This window comes from Salmo trutta, chromosome 3 (assembly GCF_901001165.1).
Source record: "Salmo trutta chromosome 3, fSalTru1.1, whole genome shotgun sequence".
NCBI lineage: Eukaryota > Metazoa > Chordata > Actinopteri > Salmoniformes > Salmonidae > Salmo > Salmo trutta.
In genome coordinates, this window is record NC_042959.1 from 25,626,749 (window position 1) to 25,650,419 (window position 23,671).

Consider the following 23,671-nt stretch of genomic DNA (forward strand, 5'->3'; position numbering starts at 1 on the left):
GGGGGTGTCTTGCTAATTGCCTATAATTTCCACCTGTTGTCTATTCCATTTGCACAACAGCATGTGAAATTTATTGTCAATCAGTGTTGCTTCCTAAGTGGACAGTTTGATTTCACAGAAGTGTGATTGACTTGGAGTTACATTGTGTTGTTTAAGTGTTCCCTTTATTTTTTTGAGCAGTGTAGATTCAGTGGTTGTAAAGATGGGGAGAGGTCTGTCTGTAATAAAGAGATGCTCTGTTTTTTTGACACCACACTCCAAAAAGCAAGTCCTGCAGGCTCCAGTTTTGTCTTATCTTGATTATTGTCCAGTTGTGTGGTTGAGTGCTGACCTAGTTAAGCTGCAGCTGGCCCAAAACAGAGCGGCACGTCTTGCTCTTCATTGTAATCAGAGGGCTGATATACATACTATGAATAACAGTCTCTCTTGGCTGAGAGTTGAGGAGAGACTGACTGCATCACTTCTTATTTTTATAAGAAACATTCATGTGTTGAAATTTCGAAATTGTTTGCATAGTCAACTTACACACAGCTCTGACACACACACACTTACCCCACCAGAGGTCTATTCACAGTCCCTAAATCCAGAACAAATTCAAGAAAGCTTACAGTATTATATAGAGCCATTATTGCATGGAACGCCCATCTCATATTGCTCAAATGAACAGCAAATCTGGTTTCAAAAAACAGATAAAGCAACACTTCACACCACAACGCCTCTCCCCTATTTGATCTAGATATGTTGTGTGTATGTACTGATATGTAGGCTATGTGTGCCTTTTTAAAATTGATATAGTTCTGTCCTTGAGCTGTTCTTGTCTATTAATGTTCTGTATTATGTCATGTTTCATGTTTTGTGTGGACCCCAGGAAGAGTAGCTGCTGCTTTTGTAACAGCTAATGGGGATCCTAATAAAATACCTAATAACCCTTTGTATTCAGGGAAAAAACTGAATTGCTTTGCCACGTTTTTTGCAGTATTACTTTAGTGCCTTGTTGCAAACAGGATGCATGTTTTGGAATATGTTTATTCTGTACAGGCTTCCTTCTTTTCATTCTGTCAATTAGGTTAATATTGTGGAGTAATGTTTTTTTTAATCCATCCTCAGATTTCTCCAATCACAGCCATTAAACTCTGTAACTCTTTTAAAGTCACCATTGGCCTCATGGTGAAATCCCTGAACGGTTTCATTCCTCTCAGACAACTGAGTTAGGAAGGACGCCTTTATCTTTGTAGTGACTGGGTGTATTGATACACCATCCAAAGAGTAATTAAAAACTTCACCATGCTCAAAGGGATATTCAATGTCTGGATTTTTATTTGTATGTTTACCTATCTACCATTATTATCTGACTCATTAAGCACATTTTTACTCCTGAACTTATTTAGGCTTGCCATAACAAAGTATTTGAATAATTTTTGAACAAAGACATTTCAGCTTTTCATTTTAAATTAATTTGTACAAATAATTCCACTTTGACGTTATGGGGTATTGTGTGCAGGCAAGTGGCAAAACAAATTCAGGCTGTAACACAACAGAATGATGAAAAAGTCAAGGGGTGTGAATACTTTCTGAAGGCACTGAATTTCCCTCTGCTGGCTTTCTTCATTTCCCTAATCTGCTATCTTTTCTCTTTCTTCATTTCCCCAAACTGCTTTTGTCACTTGTGCTCCCTCTCTGGCCTCTAGGTCATCAGGCTGCTCGTTATGGCGCACACCTGTCACCATCGTTACGCGCATCTGTGCATAATGACTCTCACCTGGACTCCATTAGCTCCTTGATTACCTGCCCTATATATGTCACTCCCTTTGGTTCCTTCCCCAAGCATCATTGTTTCAGTTCATGTATGTGCGTTGTTTGTGTTTTGTTTATTCATTAAATAAATAAATATATTCACTCCCTGAACCTGCTTCCCGACACTCAGCTCACATGTTACAGCTATCTTTTCTCTTCCTTCATTGCCCCAGTTCATTGCCTCAGTCTGCTAGCTTTTGAAGCTCTCTATTTTGCACTTTCTACTTTAGGGCAATTCCATGGTAACGGAATTATGCTGAGACTCAGATGTTTCACTTTAAAATGTATGCCAAACTAATCACTGGTTTAACAAACCATACAACTCTATGCACAATGACTACCTTGAACAATTTACACAGTATGTGCACAGTTCTTTCTGTAAATGTGTCTTTGTAAAATGTTCAGTGGAAATTATTCAAAGTAGTCATTGTGCATAGAGTTCTATGGTTTGTTAAACTTTGAAATCAAGGTTTTTTGTTTGCCATACATTGTAAGGTGAAAAAATCTCTGGCTGAATCCAAATGTTTTCTTTAGGTGTCGGTTCAGTAAGTCAGTAATTCTGTCTTTAGAAAAGCATGTGTGTGTCTGTGAGTGCTTATGCATTTATGTGTGTGTTGGTGTGTGTAATCACTATGGTCAGACAGAGCCTCTCCCGTAGAGACTCCAGCAGCTACTAGACAGAGGCAGGGAAATTGCACTTGGCCTTGCTGTCTTGTTTACCAGCGTCCATATCCTTTATCTGTCTGGAAAACAACTCAAATAGCTGGTTTCTTCCAGTGTCCCTATGTGGCTTTGTCGACTCACTTTCCTGTTTTTCCAAGTATCACCAGCTATTGTTTTCACTTCACAATGATGTTTAGATTAGATACGCAACCCCGGTCCGAACTAAAATGAGAATGAAAAGGAAGGTGTGTAGGAGGCTCTCTGTTGGGGGTCTCCAACGTGAGACGTGGGAGCGAGAGGGATGGATGTATATGTTTAAGTGAGGGGGAAATGCTCTACACACACACAAGAAAACTTGCATCTTGACGGGATGTACACACACTCACCACAAATGTGGCAACCAGACTACTACCAGCAGGAAGTCTCCCCCACATGAAAAGTCTTGTCAGATGCCAGTCTACATTGGCAGACCAATTTTAAGGGGGTTGAGGAAGGAAAAGGAGGGGGGAGATAATAGTTCGTCAGATGCTCTCTGATCTGTTGTTTCCACATGCTCTGCTTATCTGCATTTTGGAACAGAAGAGCACAACTCAAGCCAGAGCCAAATGTTACCATCTCCCTCTGGTCCTACTGTGTTACACTCCCTGAGGCTGTCTGTGCTTTTGGCTGAATGTTTTCCTCCTTCTCCTTAGCTGCTGTGTATTTGTCTGTATTGACGAGCGACAGATGAATTATCTGAGTGCCAAAAAGGGGATTGAGCATTATTCTAAAGCAGTGTAGCAGTAGCTGCTCTGGAATGTGTATGTGTGCTGCAGTGGAGGCTGCTGAGGGGAGGACGGCTCATAATAATGGCCGGGATGGAGTGAATGGAATGGTGTCAAACATGGTTTCCATGTGGTTGTTACCATTCCATTCTCTCCATTCCAGACATTATTATGAGCCGTCCTCCCCTCAGCAGCCTCCACTAGTGTGCTTGTAATGCATACTAAAGTTTAGGATCAGACTATAACCTAAGAGCAGTGTTTCCCAAATGGTCACCGGTAGTCACTCGGCAAGGTGTGTGATGCCATGTGTGTGTGTGTGTGTGTTTGTACGTGTATCTGTATGTAGGAGGCTTTCCTTTGCTTTTCCTGTTCTACTCCAGTGGTGAGGATGACAAGTGGCTCAGGATTGTTTGTAGGGAACGAAATGCTTCAGTGGTGCATGTTATTGGAATGCAAACAAACTAAACAGGGATGGTAGACACACACCACTACCTTGCTACATTTTTCTCTCCTTGATGTCCTCCACTCTATGAATTCTCAATTGGTCCTAAGAGTCCAGCTTTATGTCCTCTTCTACGTTTTCTTGACTGCTCGACTTCTCACAGAGCCTGCAAAATATCAAGACGCTTATGTCTGACAGTATGACAGCAATTCCAATCAGAGCCTTCCCACCGGGCAAAAACTGGTTGAATCAATGTTGTTTCCACGTAATTTCAACCAAAAAAACTACATGTGATGACGTTGAATAACGAGGAAAACTGATTGGATTTGAAAAAAGTAATCAACTTAAGGGAATTTGTTCTTTTTTTTTTACCCAACTGTTAACAGAAATCCAATGACAAGGTGACACTTTATGATTTCGCGTTGAATTCACATTAGTTGATAACTCAACCAAGTGTAAACCAAAACTAGACGTTAAAATGACGTCTGTGCCCAGTGGTGGCTTATTCTTATTCTGAAATCTTTCAGGTAACAGCGTTTTTTGTTGTTGTATAAACCATTTCAAAAAGTTTGCTTTGTAGAAGAAAAAAAAAATAGGGCTAATCATTACCACACACTAACCACACGATCTCCCACAGATGTGGAGGTTGACACTGTTGAAAGTTACAACACACCTTCATACACGTTATGTTAATTAGGAGAGGGAGTAGTGATGTGTTTGCCCGTGTGTGTGAATGTGCATGTGTGTTTATACTCTGATAGAGAGACAGAACTGTTAAGGACTCCCACCAGCTCTCCAAATGGGGATGGGAGGAGAACAGCTTTATGTGTGAAACGGATCCCCTGTTTGTTTAGGAGATAGAACCTAATCGCATTGGCCGACCTCTGCTCTCTCTGGCCGCACAGAGACGGTCGCTCTGAGGGGAGTCAGCCTCCCCTTTTGGCTTTTTACGAGGTCTGGGGACCCTTAACTATGTCTCTGAAAACATACAGTGGAGAGGGACTGGTATCTTTAGCATCATCTTTCCCAGAGTTATCACCCTGTCCGGTGTTATCACTCTGTGAAAAGCTTTTATTGGCCTGCACAGTGATAGGTTTGTTGATGTCCGAGCTGAAAGGGAAACTTCCCATGCTATTGTTTCTGGTATAGGTTATAGGCCTACGGTTCCTTCGGTCCAGCTCATCAAATAATTGCGTTGTGATAATACAAACAGGATATTTATGTTAAAGTAAACATTGATTGATCAGGTTGATTGGTCAGGTTTTACATGTTGTGTTAACCGTAAAGAGTATAACAAACTTTGTCTATGTAGGCTATTAGATCATTTCCTGTCGCACATTCAACTTTTATATATACATGCAGAGCTAAGATTAGGCCATTTCACGCTCCTTTCTCATTTTCCTATTGTGGAGATCCATATAATTGGCAAGATGTCTGTTGTTTATCAGGATTGTTTGCCCTGTTTGTTAGCATCTATATTATCTGAAACTGCAGTTTTGCATTATACACTACATTGTTGCTAGCCCTTCAGTATGGATAGCTTCTACTTTTTACAACAGCAAAAATGTTATGTTCTTGACTGTGCTATGTGTGATAAAAATAAAAAAAACTGCCCAACAATTGCAGCTTACTGCTGAGAAACCCAACAAAAACCATATCATATTACAACAAAACATGAAAGAAGACAAAGTAATCCAGAAATGGGCATTTGACAATCTAAAAGACGTTTTCTACTGACAAGTTTGAAGTTGCCCACACATTTATCAGCAAGTGCTATCTAGTGTTTAGGATTTCTGTCGTGAGCCCAGACCGTAGATCATGCAGCTCTGAGTGGACAGCAGGCCTGGTTACAGCTAAAAGTCCCATAGGGGCGGCGCTTCAAGCCCACTACTGAGTTAAAGATCCACAATGCAAGGTTCTGATGTTTTTTTGAAAATTGCAGGAAAAAATTAACAAGGCAAAATGTGGTCTGGGGGCAGTGAGGGAGGATCACATTTCTTTAAAGCACTCAAATGTTGTTTCAACTCCTGCTTCATTTCCTGAGCGACCATTTTTTTCTGTTTTAGGTTGCGGAGTCCAGATTTGCATATGCTCCATGCCTCCTGTTCTGATTGGCTGGGTCCTCCCCTGCTTGTATCATCACAGATCCAAACTTCCTCAGTGTTCTCCTAACTTTACTTTGTAGCTACAGGCTGATGAACCGAGAGGCTGGGAGCCAGCAGCTGTGTGAGTGAATAATGCAGTAAGCTATGAGTGGATGTATGTGTAAGAGAGGGAGGCAAGAGTTATAGTTATAGGGTTCTGTAATTTGGTTCTCTGACTCAACTTAAGGGTTGTAAGGTTGTTGGTATAAAAAGGATGTAGGGTTATCTTTAATTTCATTTTAATTCTGTTTTGTTAGGAAATACATTTGATTGTTTCATTGATAGATTTAGCTGTAATTGTTGGTATATTTTGTGCTGATATTCAGAGCTCTGTAAAAGTGTAAGAATATGGGTGGATGAGCTGTTTGATTCATGGTTTATACTGATAAAAACATAATTCTATGTTTTGTTGATTTATAACTCAGATATTGAACTATCAATATTTTACTGTAGTAGGCTATTTTCAAATACATATTTTCTATCAAAAGGTTTAACTTTTTTCATCAGTCATCAGTATTTAAATTGAAGAAGATCATTTTAGAGTTGGGGAAAACAAATACACTACCTTATCGCAGTAGTTTATAGTGGGTGTTAGACATGCCCTTTTAAATGCTGAACAGGACAGTAATATCTCACACAGTCATGCTGCTGGCTCTACTGCTGGTTCTGTGTCTTGCTTCTGGGGCCCAGTCTTTAGACCCGGCCCCATTAACTGTTATGTACAGAGTCTGGGAGGAGCAGCCTGTGGGCACCAGGGTCGGCCATCTGGTCGATGACCTGCGTCAGAGAGGCGAGACAGAGGTATTGGAGGATTTCCAGGTCGTGGAGCACGGTCAAGCCCTGCCTTTCTCCATCGGAGCGAGAGACGGAACTATCTCCACTCTGGGACAGCTGGACCGGGAGGAGCTGTGTCGAGGCTCGGACCTGTGTGAGCTGGCCTTCAGTGTCCTCTACAGGAAAGGTGGTGCTATCCACTTTCTGAGGGTGCGGGTGGAGGTGATGGACCTGAATGACCACAGCCCCACCTTCCCCAGCGGTAAGCAGGAATTGGAGATCTCTGAGACGGCCATGTTGAGGATGCGGATCCCCCTGGACCGAGCCGTGGACCCGGATGCCGGCCCCAATGGACTGCAGACCTACTCACTGTCTGTTAACCAGCACTTTGCCCTGGATGTAAGGAGCACTGCGGATGGGCCAAAGCAAGCAGAGCTGGTGGTGATCAAGGAGCTGGACAGGGAGGTGCAGTCCTCCTTCGAGCTGACTCTGGTGGCCTGGGACAAGGGGAACCCTCCCAGGTCGGGCAGTACTCTGGTCAGAGTCAAAGTCTTGGACTCTAACGATAACAGCCCCATGTTTGAGGATAGCACACCCACCGTGGAACTAACCGAGGACACAGCCCGTGGGACTATCGTCATCAACCTCAAGGCCATGGACCCTGATCAAGGGGCCAATGGGGAGGTTGAGTACTCTCTAAGCAAACATGCTCCACCTGAGGTGCAGAAGCTTTTCAGTGTCCACCCCCAGAGTGGGGCAGTGACCTTAAAAGGCCAACTGGACTATGAGGACAAACACTCTTATGAGGTGGACATCCAGGCTCGCGATCTTGGGCCCAACGCCATCCCCTCTCACTGTAAACTACACGTCAAGCTGAGGGACGTCAATGATAATGCACCAAGGATCCACGTGACTTGGACACCTCCTGATTCCCCAGTGGCAACTGTTTTAGAGGGTGCACCGGAGGACACATTCCTCGCACTGGTGATGGTCTCTGATGCAGATTCCGGGGACAATGGGAATGTGCATGCCTACATCCAACACGGATCAGGCCACTTCCGCCTCAAGAAAATCCATGGCGACAACTACATGATCGTAACCAATGGCACACTGGATCGCGAAAAGGTCATGGAGTATAATCTCACGTTACTTGCCCAGGATTACGGTGACCCTCCACTGTCATGTGTTAGATACCTAATTGTCCATGTGTTGGATGAGAATGACAATGCCCCTGTGTTCTCCAAGTCCTACTACAGGGCTTCCTTCAAGGAGAACAATGCCGTAGGCCTACAGGTCCTCAAGGTAGAAGCTAATGATGTGGACATTGAGCTCAGCGGCAGGGTGTCCTACTCCATCCGAGAGTCCAATGAACTGGGAACTCCCACAGCGTCTTTTGCCATCCACCCCATCAGTGGTGTAGTCAGCGCCCAGGAGTCATTGGACTATGAGGGGTCTCCCACCTACTCCTTCATCGTGGAGGCCATAGACCATGGGCATCCACCCCTCACCAGCACTGCCACGGTACTCATCGAGATCCAGGATGTCAATGACAACTACCCCGTCATCAAGGAGCCAATGCCAAAGAAAGACATAGCCTTTGTGAGCGTCCCGGTCAACGCAGAGAAGGGGGAGATGGTGACAGAGCTAGGGGATGGTGCTGAAGAAGGCTCCACCTATCCTCCGATCAATCGGTCTGCACAAAATGGACTTTCAGGATTCCTGGCCACTACCATCAAGGCCAACGATCTAGACTCGGGCCTCAATGGAAGGCTAAGCTACATGATCACAGATGGAAACCCCACAGGACTGTTCAGACTCGACGACACTACCGGACAACTGTATGTTAACACGACCAATGCTACAGAGCTCATTGGGAAGACTTTCAAAGTAGATATCGCTGTATCGGACATGGGCTCTCCAAGGCTAGTGACAAAGGTCACTTTGAAGGTGACTTTTGTCAACTTGCGGGACCATCTGAAGAACTCAGCCCCTGGTAACCGTGGCCATCTGAGTTTCACCATGATGATGGCCATCTGCCTTGGGGCCAGCTGCCTCCTGCTTCTCCTGGCTGTTGCCCTAGTGACCACCTTCTGTCGCCCCACGAAACGAGACAACCATGCCTACAACTGCAGGACGGCTGAGTCCACCTACACGCGTCACCCTCGCCGTCCACAGAAGAACATCAGGAAGACGGACATCCAGCTGGTGCCAGTCCTGAGGGGACGAAGGGAGGACCCTCCGGAAGACGAGGATGAAGCCCAGCCCTTCTCACCTATGCCCCTGGTGGTTGAAGAGCAGCACACCGAAAGGCAATACAGCATAGCCACCTCCATGCATCCAACAGTCCACTCCCAGGCCTACCCTGATGGGGGCGCAACGCTGCCAGTCTCCCATACCAGAACACTCAGGAAACCTGGGAGCATCGAGCTGGACGGCACTTTCCCTCGAACCCCCACCACTCCTTACCGAACCCTGCGCAAGGCAAGAAACCCTTCGTTGTCCTCCTCACTCTCTCAGACCGGCACCCTGAGGCGACACGGGAACTCTGAGATCCAGGCTAGGCCTGACATTGAAGAGCCAGAACCATCCTCCCCAGTGTCCCAGGTAGCAACACTTAGAAGGTCCAAGAACACAGACACCAGAGGTGGACATGATGCTGAAGACCACAGACGGATGCTGAGGAACTTAGTCCGTCTCTCCATGGCTGCCTTCGGAGACAACTCCATCGAGCTGTCTGCTGCCTCTCCAGAAGTACAGGTAATAAACATTTTTGTTATAAATACTACAAACATGAATGCACATTTGGTATATATCATGCAATGCATTACCTTGATTTCCATCATTCTCATGTTAGATGATACCGTATATACATCTAACTAATAACAGACTTTTGCTTTATAAATAGGCCTTATTTTTTTCACTTAAAGAATTACTGTTAGTAATTAAGTGTTACCTTACCTACAGGAATATAAATTGAATGTCCTGAGAGAAAATATTTTTCCCCCCTCTGTTCCTCTCTGCTATTTTGGCCTGGTGTATAGCTTACATGTAGGAAGCCTGAGGGGACAGCTGACAGATGATGCTGGAGCCAAAGCATTGAGTTCATTCAGGTGCTTATGTGTCAGCCACTGTAATCCTGTCTACTTCTGTGCCCCCCGAGCAATCTCTCCTTTTACTCAATATCACATAACAGATTCATACAGGGGAGGAAAAATGCCAGGAAGAATCAGTAGACCACTCTTATTCTCTAAGGGGGAAACCCAGCCAAAGTAAGCTCTGATATGTCTGTAGTGTAAGGTAATACTGCTTTGACATGTAAGGACCTCGAGTCGTCAGTTACAAATGGCCCAAATTGCTATTGCTAAGCTCACTTTAAGCAAGAAAAACAGCAACGGTAAAGGTCTGGTTTCCAAATACTCCAGAAGTGCTGTGCTAGTCAAACGATGCATCCTCATTGAGGGAGAATTCACGCAGTCGACAATGCCAACACCCAATGGGCTTAGAACATAGAGTCTGGCAAGGTCTAAAGGCCTCACGTGAATTCCATTTTAACAGCAGGAAGAGGCCTGATTCTTGACCCACCTTTCCTGCACCCCCGCTCGCTCGCCCCACTTGGCACTTTGGCTTTAGAGTCCCCCCGTCCTCCTCCTCCACACGTTCATATTTCGGAGGTTCATCCTGGAAGGAAACTGGTCAGAGAAGAATGGTCCTTTATGTTAAAGCACTTTCCTGTCCACCCTCGGCCCTCTGAGTGCAACACATACATGTGCCTACGCACACACACACACACACACACACACACACACACACACACACACACACACACACACACACACACACACACACACACACACACACACACACACACACACACACACACACACACACACACACACACACACACACACACACACCTCCCTCTCTTCACATCACAGAGGCTGTTTCCTCTCTGAGCTTGGGGCCACAGTTAGCAGCACATCCGGTCCTATAAAAAAGATGCCAGCACAAATCGTTCCAATTGTCTAATTGAATGACACCCATTCCCTTTCCCACAGAAAGTCACCTTTCTTTCACATGTTGCAACAGTTAAACCAACATATACCATGAACAAAGATAAACAATGAGAACCACAGCACTTCATGGTATTTACATGCTGTTCAATTTAGTAGATTAAAAACTCTGTTTGTCGGCCTTGCCTTTGTCAGGGAGTAAAACGATATCCCATACAGTTGGTATAAAACTGTCCAAACAGCATACACCACATTCCCCAAGCCCTAGTTTATAATTCTGACTTCTGTCTTATAATATCAGTAGCTGGTTTCCATCCAATTAGTGACATATATTCATGCGAATATCCTCAAATCTGAGAATTTCCCCACTAGAGGAGCGCTTCCATCAAATGGACTTTTTGCAAATAAAATGCTGTGTGTGATGATGAAGTGGACATAAAAAACACTTTTGGGCTTAAGTTTCCATGTACCGAATAAAAAGTTCTATGTGTTTCCATTCAATTGTTATCTTTGTCGATGATTTTGGCACAAAAGGTATTTGATAAAGAGCAAATGTGCCCACTCTGGTCTTGGCACCAACAGCTTGCAGATTGGCTACAGTGCAGACGGTACATGATGCGGTTATGGATAAGAGCGAGATCATTTTTATTAGTAAATTAGCAGCCAAGCACCGATTATCATTTCACCAGCAGTATTTATTTCATCTGTAGCCTAATAAACTGCATGGTTTTCGAAGTCGTCGTGGGAGGACCACAAAACATAGTACTTTGTGACTGCAAGTTTACTTCGACATGATGGTTATTCTATTAATATTTGCGCTTAAAAACTTTTCCATTACAATTGTTGCATAATTAGTTTTACAGACACAAAAACATCGCACCATGTCCAACGAAACAAAAAATCTATCGACATTTATGAAATTGTACCGACACTTAGTCTTTCCATCACATCTGTCGTTTTTTATTTATTTTTATAAGGCATGACTTAACATAAAAAGGTTGACTGGAAACATGGTTACTGTCTCCTAACCCCTCTCTCCTCCTGCAAATTTAAATCATGGTTACTGTCTCCTAACCCCTCTCTCCTCCTGCCAATTTACAGCAGATCTCCCAGCTCCTCTCCCTGCTCCACCAGGGCCAGCTGCAGCCGAGACCCAACTTCCGAGGCAACAAGTACTCCCATCGCGCTGGCAGGTGAGTACATTTCCTCTTTCTTTTTTTATTTTCTTCCCTTTTTCTTTTAAGTATCCCTCCTTTGTTTCAGAGCCATTTGGCTGTTGATCACTACTACCACTACATGCATAATTTATTTGAGATTTTCATTATGTATTTCTTCACAAAATGTTCTTTTATCTCAAAAACGTATATTTACAACGTTATGTTTTTTATTTATATGTATCCTTTATATGTACAAGTGATCATATTGAGATTTTTTTTTCTGCTCGAAGGCACCCTATAAATAATTATAGTTTCAAATGCTCCAATGAATAGGCAATAGAGCTCAGGTTTGTGTCTGATAAACTGGAAGACCTCCTCTGCCTTCAGTCTGCCAGTAACAGGAAGAGTGTCTCATAACCTAGGTGGTCTGCCAGTCAGTCAATGTGTCAGGGGGCATGTTAGAGCATGACTCACTGCCCTGACTCATGCCTCTAGGGAAGGAACCAGCCCATCCAATGACCGCAAAGTTATTATCATCTATAGTATGGCGTGAAGAGTTTATATCTGGTTCGGCTTCTTTGCTAACACGAGGAATGAAGTCTGTCATAGTGTTTTCTTTAATTGATATCTTAAAACCAGACACAGGCACAATGCAGACTTTTCTCCTCTACTCGGGTATCTGTTTTTATGTGTCATCATGACCAACTATGTGGGATGTTGTGACCCCCCCACTGAGAGGTGACATTTGTCTACCTGATTGGATGAGACTTCCTGTCTCTGGCCTAATTGGCCAAGCTATCTCCCTTGGGTCCAGGTCTGTCTGGCTCTGACTAGCTCAGATAACGTCTCTGAGCATGTTCTGTTATCAGTCTATACCTCAAGTCTCTGGTATTTTATCATTAAACACTAAAACACCTAGAAGTACAGTGCATTCGGGAGGGTGTTCAGACCCCTTGACGTTTTCCACATTTTGTTACGTTACAGCCTTATTCTAAAATGGATTAAATCGTTTTTTCCCCTCATCAATCTACACACAATACCCCATAATGACAAACCAAAACATTTTTTTTTTAAATGTCTGCAGATTTATTAAAGATAAAAAACTGAAATATCACATTTACAAAAGAATTCAGACCTTTTACGCAGTACTTTGTTGAAGCACCTTTGGCAGTGATTACAGCCTTGAGTCTTCTTGGGTATGACGCTACAAGCTGGGCACACCTGCATTTGGGGAGTTTCTCCCATTCTTCTCTGCAGATCCTCTCAAGCTCTGTCAGGTTGGATGGGTAGCGTCACTGCAGATATTTTCAGGTCTCTCCAGAGATGTTCGATCGGGTTCAAGTCTGGGCTCTGGCTGGGCCACTCAAGGACATTCAGAGACTTGTCCCAAAGCCACTCCTGCGTTGTCTTGGCTGTGTGCTTAGAGTCGCCCGAGTCGCCCTAGTCCTGAGCACTCTGGAGCAGGTTTTCATCAAGGATCTGTCTGTACTTTGCTCCGTTCATCTTTCCCTTGATCCTGACTAGTCTCCCAGTCCTTGCCGCTGAAAAACATCCCCACAGCATGATGCTGCCATCACGATGCTTCACTGTAGGGATGTTGCCAGGTTTCTTCCAGATGTGACGCTTGGCATTCAGGCTAGAGTTCAATCTTGGTTTCATCAGACCAGAGAATCTTGTTTCTCATGGTCTGAGAGTCTTTAGGAGCCTTTTGGCAAACTCCATGTGCCTTTTACTGAGGAGTGGCTTCCATCTGGCCACTCTACCATAAAGGCCTGAATGGTGGAGTGCTGCAGCCTTATTCAATTGTAAAAAAAAAATGCTTCTTAGCAAAGAGCAATTTCTCAAGCAATAGTTTTGCTAGGACTGTCTGGGAGGAGAGAGGTTAGGAACTACCTTTCTTATTGGTCTATTAACTAATTTACCCCCTGGTGATGTCACAAGGCAGGCCAAAACTCCATCCCACCAAAACAGGCTGAAATTTTGGGCAGTCTTTATTAACAGGGCTTACGCTAAAAGGGCATTATCATAATTTTCAGAGTATTGTTCCAACCTCTTGTTGTGGCAATATATATAAAACACAGGAAAATCAAGGTTTTGACTGCACTGGTCCTTTAAACTATTATATTGAGCTCAGGTCAGCATATTTCCAGAATGGAATCAACTTTCTTCCATCACATTTTGGGAAAATTGAACAGGACAGTCATAATGATGGTTCCACAAGATGGCTGTCGTTGGTTCTAAAATGTCTTCCCTCACTGTCCCTGACACTCCCCTGTCTGTTTCCTCTGCTTCCCTGAAGGACTGGCGTTCAGGACACTGATTGTCAGAGCACCAAGGACAGTGGCCATGGCGAGAGTGAAGCCGGAGACATGGACTGGGACACGGGCCGAGACTCCCCTGTCGACCTGCTACTGGAGGAGGACCATAACACCCTGCTCAACAACCCTGGTAAGAACCTTTCTTATTTTTTTATTAAACCTTTATTTTACTAGGTTGTCCCATAGACATCAGAATACCCTTTCACCACTAAAGAGAACTTATACTCTTTTATAGTCAACAAACAACAAGAACTTTGAAGAAAACCTAAAACAAATAATGGTCAACACTAACAAAGAGAAAATACTTTTAGTTGCATTCCTAGCTCTCTGTGGGGCTTCATTCTGTTCTGACAATTCATAGCTGACTTAAAATGACTAACAATGGGTGTTTTCACTCAGCCGTAAAGAGTCACATTGTGATATACTATATGTGATACAGTAGTAAGCACAGCGCTCCGTATGGTCGAACAGACTAATATGTTCAACATACACGGTAAATATATGTGTGGAGTTCCTTCCAGGTATTGTTCAGGTCATTGTCTCGTTCTGACTAGGGGCCCTGTCTTTGTTCTTTTCAAATTAAAGACACACCCCATAGTTTTTCTCACTTAAGACCTCTGGGCAAATACGGGGATTTCTATCTTTCTGTTGATCTTCAGTGAGAGCATTTTAAAGTCTATGCTGGTACAGTGATCTCACACAGGGGTGTTACAAAGACCTGCGTGTGTGTCTGTGTGTAATCCTTGAGTCACTCGTGCACAAAGGCAAACGGGTCCTCCATTAACGTTGTCACACTATATTTGTGAGACACGCGAATGGTGAGAAGCTCAGGCTCTTTGAGGATTCCTGACTATGTTTAAGCCACCTGTTTCTCAGATGTTTTGTGTTCTCACCTGGAGAGTCTTTCTTTCTTGTATATTGCTATGGTAGTCCCATTTTTTAAGTTGTATAGAACAACCAGACAGACACACACACACACACACACACACCCCGTCACCACCACCCACTCTGCCCTGAGGCAGAGAACAGATAGTCTCAACCCTGACATCATGTTTCAAATCCAATTTATTTGCCACATGCTTCATAAACAACAGGTGCAGTGAAATGCTTACTTACGGGGCCCTTCCAACGATGCAGAGAGAAAGAAAATGGAGAAATAAAGAAAAGTAAAACACATAATAATATAAGTAAAAATAGATACACAATAAGTAACGATAACTTGGCTATATACATGGGTTACCAGTACCGAGTCAATGTGCAGGGGTATGAGGGAATTTAGGTCGACTGCTACCTACATGTACAAATTACCTTGACTAACCTGTACCCCAGCACATTGACTTGGTACTGGTACCCCCTGTATATAGCCTTGTTATGTAATTTTCTGTTACTTTTAGATTTTATTGATTACATTTTTTTACTTTAGTTTATTTAGTCAATATTTTCTTAACTCTATTTCTTGAACTGCATTGCTGGTTAAGGACTTGTAAGTAAGCATTTCACGGTAAGGTCTACACCTGTTGTATTCGGTGCATGTGACAAATACAATTTCATTTGATATACATATGAATAGAGTGACAGATAATAAACAGTAGCAGAAGCGTATGTGATAAGTCAAAAAAATGTAGTGCAAAACAAAATGGTCAATACAGATAGTCTGGGTAGCTATTTGGTTAACTATTTAACTAACTATTTAGCAGTCTTATGGCATGCGGGTAGAAGCTGTTCAGGGTCCTGTTAGTTCCAAACTTGGTTCATCGGTACCGCTTGCCGTGCGGTAACAGAGAACAGTCTGTGAATTGTATGGCTGGAGTCTTTGGCAATTTTTATGGTCTTCCTCTGACACCACCTGGTATAGAGGTCCTGGATGACATTTAACATTGACTCCTGCAGAACTAAGCATTTCTTGTAGTAAATTATGAGGCACCAAATGTAGGCAACATTTTGACTCGGGAACAGGAGTGGAGAAACATCATTTCTTTCTTTCAGCATCTTGAATGTGAATGCGCAGTTAGATACCGTCTGTAGAGGTGCTATCTTTATCAGCATCATAAAAGCTGATCGTATTTCAGCTACATGACATTATGCTGGTGAGCAAGGGTTTAGTTAGTCTTCTAGGGCAACATATAATGACAAAAGAGAAGCTGCATGTTTCTAACTATAGACAAGTTGACTAACACAGGGTTTCCCAAACTCAGTCCTGGGTCCCCCCTTGGGTGCGTGTTTTGGTTTTTGCCCTAGCACTACACAGCTGATTCAAATAAACAACTCATCATCAAACCCTGGACTAACAAATAGCCTACCAAAATGTCGGAAATTATAAGCAGAAACATATCTAAATAAGGCAACAAAGAAAAAACTTTCCACAGTTTCTGACTGCATTTTCTAAATTAGGGGGTTAGGGTTGGGTGCAGGCCTCAGATTTTCACTTTATCCTTTATCACATATAGTCTAGTCAGGCGGTTGTGGATGGGTTATGACAGGTTGTGGATGGGTTATGACCGGTTGTGGATGGGTTATGACAGGTTGTGGATGGGTTATGACCGGTTGTGGATGGGTTATGACCGATTGTGGATGGGTTATGACAGGTTGTGGATGGGTTATGACAGGTTGTGGATGGGTTATGACAGGTTGTGGATGGGTTATGACAGGTTGTGGATGGGTTATGACCGATTGTGGATGGCTTATGACCGGTTGTGGATGGGTTATGACCGATTGTGGATGGGTTATGACCGGTTGTGGATGGGTTATGACAGGTTGTGGATGGGTTATGACCGGTTGTGGATGGGTTATGACCGATTGTGGATGGGTTATGACCGGTTGTGGATGGGTTATGACCGGTTGTGGATGGGTTATGACCGGTTGTGGATGGGTTATGACAGGTTGTGGATGGGTTATGACAGGTTGTGGATGGGTTATGACCGGTTGTGGATGGGTTATGACCGCTTGTGGATAGGCTATGACCGGTTGTGGATGGGTTATGACAGGTTGTGGATGGGTTATGACAGGTTGTGGATGGGTTATGACAGGTTGTGGATGGGTTATGACCGATTGTGGATGGGTTATGACCGGTTGTGGATGGGTTATGACAGGTTGTGGATGGGTTATGACAGGTTGTGGATGGGTTATGACAGGTTGTGGATGGTTATTAGCGTGCGGGTGAACAAACAACTGAACCGCGCACCACTGGTGTGTTTTCAGCACCCCTTGTTCAGAATGTGGCCTCACAATCTCTATCTCTCCTTGAGCTCTGCTATTTTCTTTCAAATCTGCATTCTTTTGTTTGGTAGCCATATCACCCATTTAAGGGACAGTTCCCTTGAAAATCTAAGTTGAATCAAAGTCTTAGAGGCGATAGAAGATGAATCACATATCACCAATTGAGTAAACCGATGATTATGACCATTATTAAAGCTGAGCTCTGACTTTAAATATGTTTGTAGATCTAACGCTTGGCGGTATGCTTTAAACTGCTTCCATATTTACGGGTGTTTGGTTGTGGTTGTAGTCGATCTACCACAGAAGGGATGTTCTCCACATCAAACCTGTTTGTGTGATGTGGTGTGTGGGGTTTCCTCTGGTTCCAATAAGAGGGTAATTGTTTTCTGAGGATTTAGGGGTTCCCTGCTGGTGGGTCCAGTCTAATTAAGTTTGCAAGGGGGCGAGCAATGGATCGCGGAAGATAAAGACAAGAAGGGAGTGGGAGAGGGAAATGAGATATAGAGTGGGGGGTGTAGAGAGAGGGGGATGAGATATGGAGTGGGGGGTATAGAGAGAGGGATGAGGTATAGAGTGGGGGGTGTAGAGAGAGGGGGATGAGATATGGAGTGGGGGGTGTAGAGAGAGAGGGATGAGATATAGAGTGGGGGGTGTAGAGAGAGGGGGATGAGATATGGAGTGGGGGGTGTAGTGAGAGGGGGATGAGTTATAGAGTGGCGGGTGTAGAGAGAGGGGGATGAGATATGGAGTGGGGGGTATAGAGAGAGGGATGAGATATAGAGTGGGGGGTGTAGCGAGAGGGAGATAAGATAGAGAGTGGGGGGTGTAGATATAGGGGGATGAGGTATAGAGTGGGGGGTGTAGAGAGAGGGGATGAAGTATAGAGTGGGGAGTGTAGAGAGAGGGGGGTGAGTTATAGAGTGGGGGGTGTAGAGAGAGAGGGATGAGGTATAGAGTGGGGGGTGTAGAGAGAGAGGGATGAAGTATAGAGTGGGGGGTGTAGAGAGAGAGGGATGAGGTATAGAGTGGGGGGTGTAGCGAGAGGGAGATAAGATAGAGAGTGGGGGGTGTAGATATAGGGGGATGAGGTATAGAGTGGGGGGTGTAGAGAGAGGGGGATGAGGTATAGAGTGGGGAGTGTAGAGAGAGGTGGATGAGGTATAGAGTGGGGGGTGTAGAGAGGTGGATGAGGTATAGAGTGGGTGGTGTAGAGAGAAGGGGATGAGTTATAGAGTGGGGAGTGTAGAGAGAGAGGGATGAGGTATAGAGTGGGGGGTGTAGAGAGGGGGATGAGGTATAGAGTGGGGAGTGTAGAGAGAGGTGGATGAGATATAGAGTGGGGGGTGTAGAGAGGGGGATGAGGTATAGAGTGGGGAGTGTAGAGAGAGGTGGATGAGATATAGAGTGGGGGGTGTAGAGAGAGGGATGAGGTATAGAGTGGAGGGTGTAGATATAGGGGGATGAGGTATAGAGTGGGGGGTGTAGAGAGGGGGATGAGGTATAGAGTGGGGAGTGTAGAGAGAGGGGGAGGAGATGTAGAGAGAGGGGGATGAGGTTTAAAGAGAGGGGGATGAGGTTTAAAGAGAGGGGATATAGAGAGAGTGGGGGTGTAGAGAGATGGGATATAGAGAGAGTGGGGGGTGTAGAGAGAGGGGAGAGAGAGATAAGGAGAGGGAGATGAGTTTGCAGACATAAAAACAAAAGGGGTTAGACCAGGGATGGTCAACTTCGATGGGGGCCGGAAAAAATCCTAAGGGGCTTTAGTGGCTCGCGGGTCTGCGTACCCACATTCATACTCACACGAGCAGTCAGAGTATGCATTAGCCTTTTGGGGACCTAAGAAACATTTTAGCAAAATCTTCTCTCCTTCCCATGGCAAAATGTGTATAATTGCAGCAAACTTGCTTTAGAACTGCAACATTTTCTCTACGCCCCATGGCAAAATGTGTAGAATTGCAGGAAATTAATTCTGGAGAAAAAAAATGTTAATTTTCTGAATACATTATATTGCTTTATACACATTTTGCCATGGGGCGTAGAGAAAATGTTGCAGTTTTAAAGCAAGTTTGCTACAATTATACACATTTTGTCATAGGGTGGAGAGAAATGTTTGTCGTTTTTAATATGATATTTGAGTGACTAACAAAATCAATCGGGGCCCCACGTCAGTAATTAAACCATGACTACTACAAGTTTAGATAGCTGACATGGCTAATTGAGTGACTGCCAGTGACTGACATAGCAAGAGAAAAACTGCTGATGCACAACCACATTTCCAAATGACCCTGTGTATTCTACTATTCTAACTCTCAGACCCAAATGACCCTGTGTATTCTACTATTCTAACTCTCAGACCCAAATGACCCTGTGTATTCTACTATTCTAACTCTCAGACCCAAATTACCCTGTGTATTCTACTATTCTAACTCTCAGACCCAAATTAGTTCCATTTTTTGGGGGGAAATTGATCCGCGGTCCTAGTACCCCACCCCTGAATTAGTACAAGGGCCAGCCTGCCCCATTAGTTACTGACAGTTTATATGCATGCTAGCCCTGTTAGCAACGCTCTCTTCTGAGGTCTCCGGGAGACAACAGACATGAAAGATGGCCTTAGAAGTAATGGTGGTTGACTGATTCAGCGCCACTTCGTTTGATTATCCGTGTGTTTGGTTCAACAACTCAAGAGTTTAAAAAAAAACGCTTACTCTCTTTCATTCAAAAACCCCCACATACATGGAGCTCAGTCTTTGAACATTCCAAACAAATACCACAGAGGATAACTATCTTACAGGGATTTGGGGCGAAACATGAAGCGTCTGAACGTCATGTGGGATTTGTGTAGGTTACTCTTTAGTGATGTGTAGGGTAAACACAGAGGGATAAGGATTGTTTAGTTTATGGATTGAGATTTAAGTCAAGGGCTGTCAGTGTCACAGTGGGGGGAGAGTGTGTGTGTGTGTGTTTGAGAGAGGGATTTAGGGTGTGTGTACTGTATGTATGTGTGTGGGGAGAGATGCTAGCTGCTGGGGTCGTTCAGTGACTTCTCTGCAAGTGTGTGTGTGTTGCTGAGTGTGTGTGCACCAGGTCTGGTTGTGATTTAATGAGGACCACAGGGTGAGTGATCCACAGCAGGCACTTTTTGTAGGCCACGAGCGTAATCAGATTGAAGTGAGGAGAATCAAGTTAAAGAGTTGGGGAGGCCAAAACAAGAGGAGTCATTCAGCAGCTCTCTAGCCCTCTGGTTCATGGCATTGTGCACAGCTGGCCTATGATTGCAGTGTTTCACTTCTCAATATGAACCTTTGAATTCTGCTGTGTATTTTCAGTCAAACTGGTGTTTTTTATTTTTTTTTATTCCTGTGGTTGTAGCCTTTAGCATGTTGCTTGTGTTTTGCCATTTAAAAATGTCTCTCGATAGTCTCTATCCATTTTGTTGAAATGTGTTTTTTTTCAACATACCATTTACATGTAAATGATCTGCTACATTTTTGTCATACCATACAGTTAATGTCAGTTATACTACAACTAACCCCCCCCCCAAAAAAAATTTGAATTAGAAAATAGATATGTTGGTCAAGATAATCAGGCATGGACATCCCCATAATAACAATTATACAAAAATGCCTGGAATGCTTAACTCTGGAGAATGGCTTAGCTTTAAGTGGATTTTCCCCCGTTCTGAGTGTGTACATGCTCATTGTGTGTAAAACCACTTGGCCACTTTACTTGAGTATAACTCAGGATATAGCCAGGAGATGACAGGAAATGCCAGATAAATATACTCCTCCTGTGATTTCCTCCATCCTGCCCCCCCAAGGAAATTGTTTTTCAGCAAGATTGGACTTTTACCTCCATAAGCTTATTTTTATTAACTTATTTTTCTCTTTGTTGTCTTTAACATACCAGATAATCATTCTCCCATCTTCAGATTTCATTTAATGTTGTTTTCACAGGAGGAAATGCATTTTCTCAGGGGCAAACAACAACACTGGCCAACAACAACAAATACTATAACAAAGGACACCCATGTGGTGCTTTGTGTCACATCCAGCGGTGTATTGTTGTAGAGCTGTTGCTTTGTCTTATATACATGTTGTTAAACTGTTTTGCCAGTTTTATACTTTATGTTCTCATCTCTTTCCTTGTCTCTTATCAGATGACGTCTTTGCTGACATAGAGGACCCTGCATGGATGGCCCGCCTCTCCCTCCCCCTCACTGCAGACTACCACAAGAACATGTTTGTCCCCAACGGGCCACCGTCCTCCGACACCCATTGCTCCCCAGACACCCTTGACTCCTCCTCCTTCTCCACCTTCGGCAAGAAGCCGGAGAAGGATGGCCCGCTGGATGGGGCCTTGCTCTCTGAGGTCAACACCTTGTTTAACATGCTCCTCACCCAGAAGGGCGACTCCCAGTCCCGCCCCTCGCCAGATGTGCTCTACAGATTGTCTGCCGCCTACCGGCGCTCGCTGGGGCTGGATGGAGCTGCCAATGCGCCACGGAACTCTGGTAACCCCGAAAAGACGTCCCCTCTGGCTCAGTGCTCGGCCCAATTCCCGTAGGCCTTGTCTTAACATGGTTTTGTCATGGAAATCAGTCTGAAAGAAGTTGCTGTAAAAAAGACAAATAGTCTCTACAAGCCAGAATGTTGAATACAATGATATTCAAACGTACTTTGCCGGTGGTCTGTGCTGTTGGTCCTTTGGCGGTAGGAAGTGTAGATAGGTATCCACAGGAAAGTGTTGTTTACACAACTTTTTGCCTCGCCGGTAGTTTCTGTCACTTGTATTTTCCATCTCCTGATGCATTTCATGTGATGCACAATATGTAAACATTAGCCGAATGTAACTGAATGTTGTTGACCAATGCGCATTACTTCAAAAGCAGCTTGAAGTGCTTGTGAAATTTGCCAGCTGATTACGTGGGACAACATTTGGTCTGTGGCATTTTTTACATATTGTGCATGTCGCGTGCGGATTTCGTCAGCATTGAAATAAAAACCAACACACAGACCAACGTACTGAAAGTTGGGTTAATAACACTACTCTGTGGATATTTTGTCTCAGATTACCTCCTACATCAGGACAAAATCAGCAGACAACAGGTAAATTACATTAAAATGAAGTTTATTCAACAGTCTGACTTGTGACGTGACTGTTCACAAAAAGGGAGCCTACATGTTAGAGACGAGAGAGTCGTCCACTCTTGGATTCGTGGAGGCTATTTTAGGCCCAACTCCCGGTCTGAGAAAAGTTGCCTCAACTTCATTTGATTGGTTCCTGTGTGTTTGGGCTATTTAGAATTTCCAGTATGTTCTTACAATCCCCCCAAACTGGTGACTGTGTTTTCCTTTTTGCTGTGGTTGCAGAAATGACTGAACTGCTCAAACTTACAACAGCAACCTCTTCTCCTAACATATCCCCAATAGGAGACGTCAATTACACTATAAGCCCCAGTCAGACTGCTTCCCTGTCTGGAACAGGCCAAGGCCAGAAAAGGGAGAGGAGTTAACCTAAGGCCTTTGTTCAGTGCTGGAACACGGCCAACGTACTATACAGTACTCCCTACATAGCACAGTGTACATTTAGCTTGAGATAAATGTTACACAAGTAAACTTTTTTCCTCATGTGGCACATTCTCCTCTGTATCACTCTGATTAACTCTCTCTCTCTCTGGTCAGAAGTGTTTATCAGTGGGAGCAACAACACGGTGCTATTCTTTGTTAGCGTTGTTCATGGTATGAATGGCTGAGTTTGGCAACCCAAGCAAAGAGTCCAAGAAGGAAACGGCTCTTTGTCTTTTCTTAAGAGAAAACACTAGCAAAACTAAGTCCTGTTCCTGAGGATGTCTGCCGCCATTTCCTTCACCTCCATTTTGAGAAATGTCTCCATTGTTGATTACTTTTTGTATTTACTCAAGTAAATTCCTTAGCTACTGAAAAATGTCATATTTACAGAGGTAAAAATGTTGTTTATTGAGGTCTGTGTAAGAAAACATACACAGGATTTGGCTTCAGATATTTGAATGGCTGTAAAAAGTGTTATAAATTAACTTTTTTGACAAAAGGTGTAATTTGTAACTTTGCTCGGGAAAATATGGATTTTTTTGTGCCATAAATCAAACCAGCAGCACTTTGTACATAATATTTTCTAAAACATTTAAATAAAATTATTTGAAAACAGCATCATGCTCATTTCATCCTACAAATTCCACAATGTTGAGGATTTTGACTTTTGTTTTGAATGTTTGCGAAATTAGATTTTCTTTGGGTGAGAACATGGAGACTCACTGCAAAAGAACATCTCTAGGAAAAATCTTTGTAAGACAACGACCTCTGGTGCTTTTACCATGTAATTTTTGTATATTGACTCGTGATGAGCCAGTAGCT

At 43.8% G+C, this 23,671-nt stretch overlaps 1 protein-coding gene across 1 annotated transcript; it reads left to right on the top strand.

Annotated features, from left to right (window-relative positions):
* Positions 1-5,824: 5,824 nt before the first annotated feature.
* On the top strand, positions 5,825-23,465 carry LOC115171095 (protocadherin-12). The gene is made up of 4 exons (XM_029727601.1): positions 5,825-9,338; positions 11,693-11,784; positions 14,048-14,196; positions 21,439-23,465. The coding sequence occupies exons 1-4, from the start codon at positions 6,417-6,419 to the stop codon at positions 21,843-21,845; spliced, it is 3,570 nt and encodes a 1,189-aa protein (XP_029583461.1). The 5' UTR covers positions 5,825-6,416; the 3' UTR covers positions 21,846-23,465.
* The last annotated feature ends 206 nt before the right edge of the window (positions 23,466-23,671 follow it).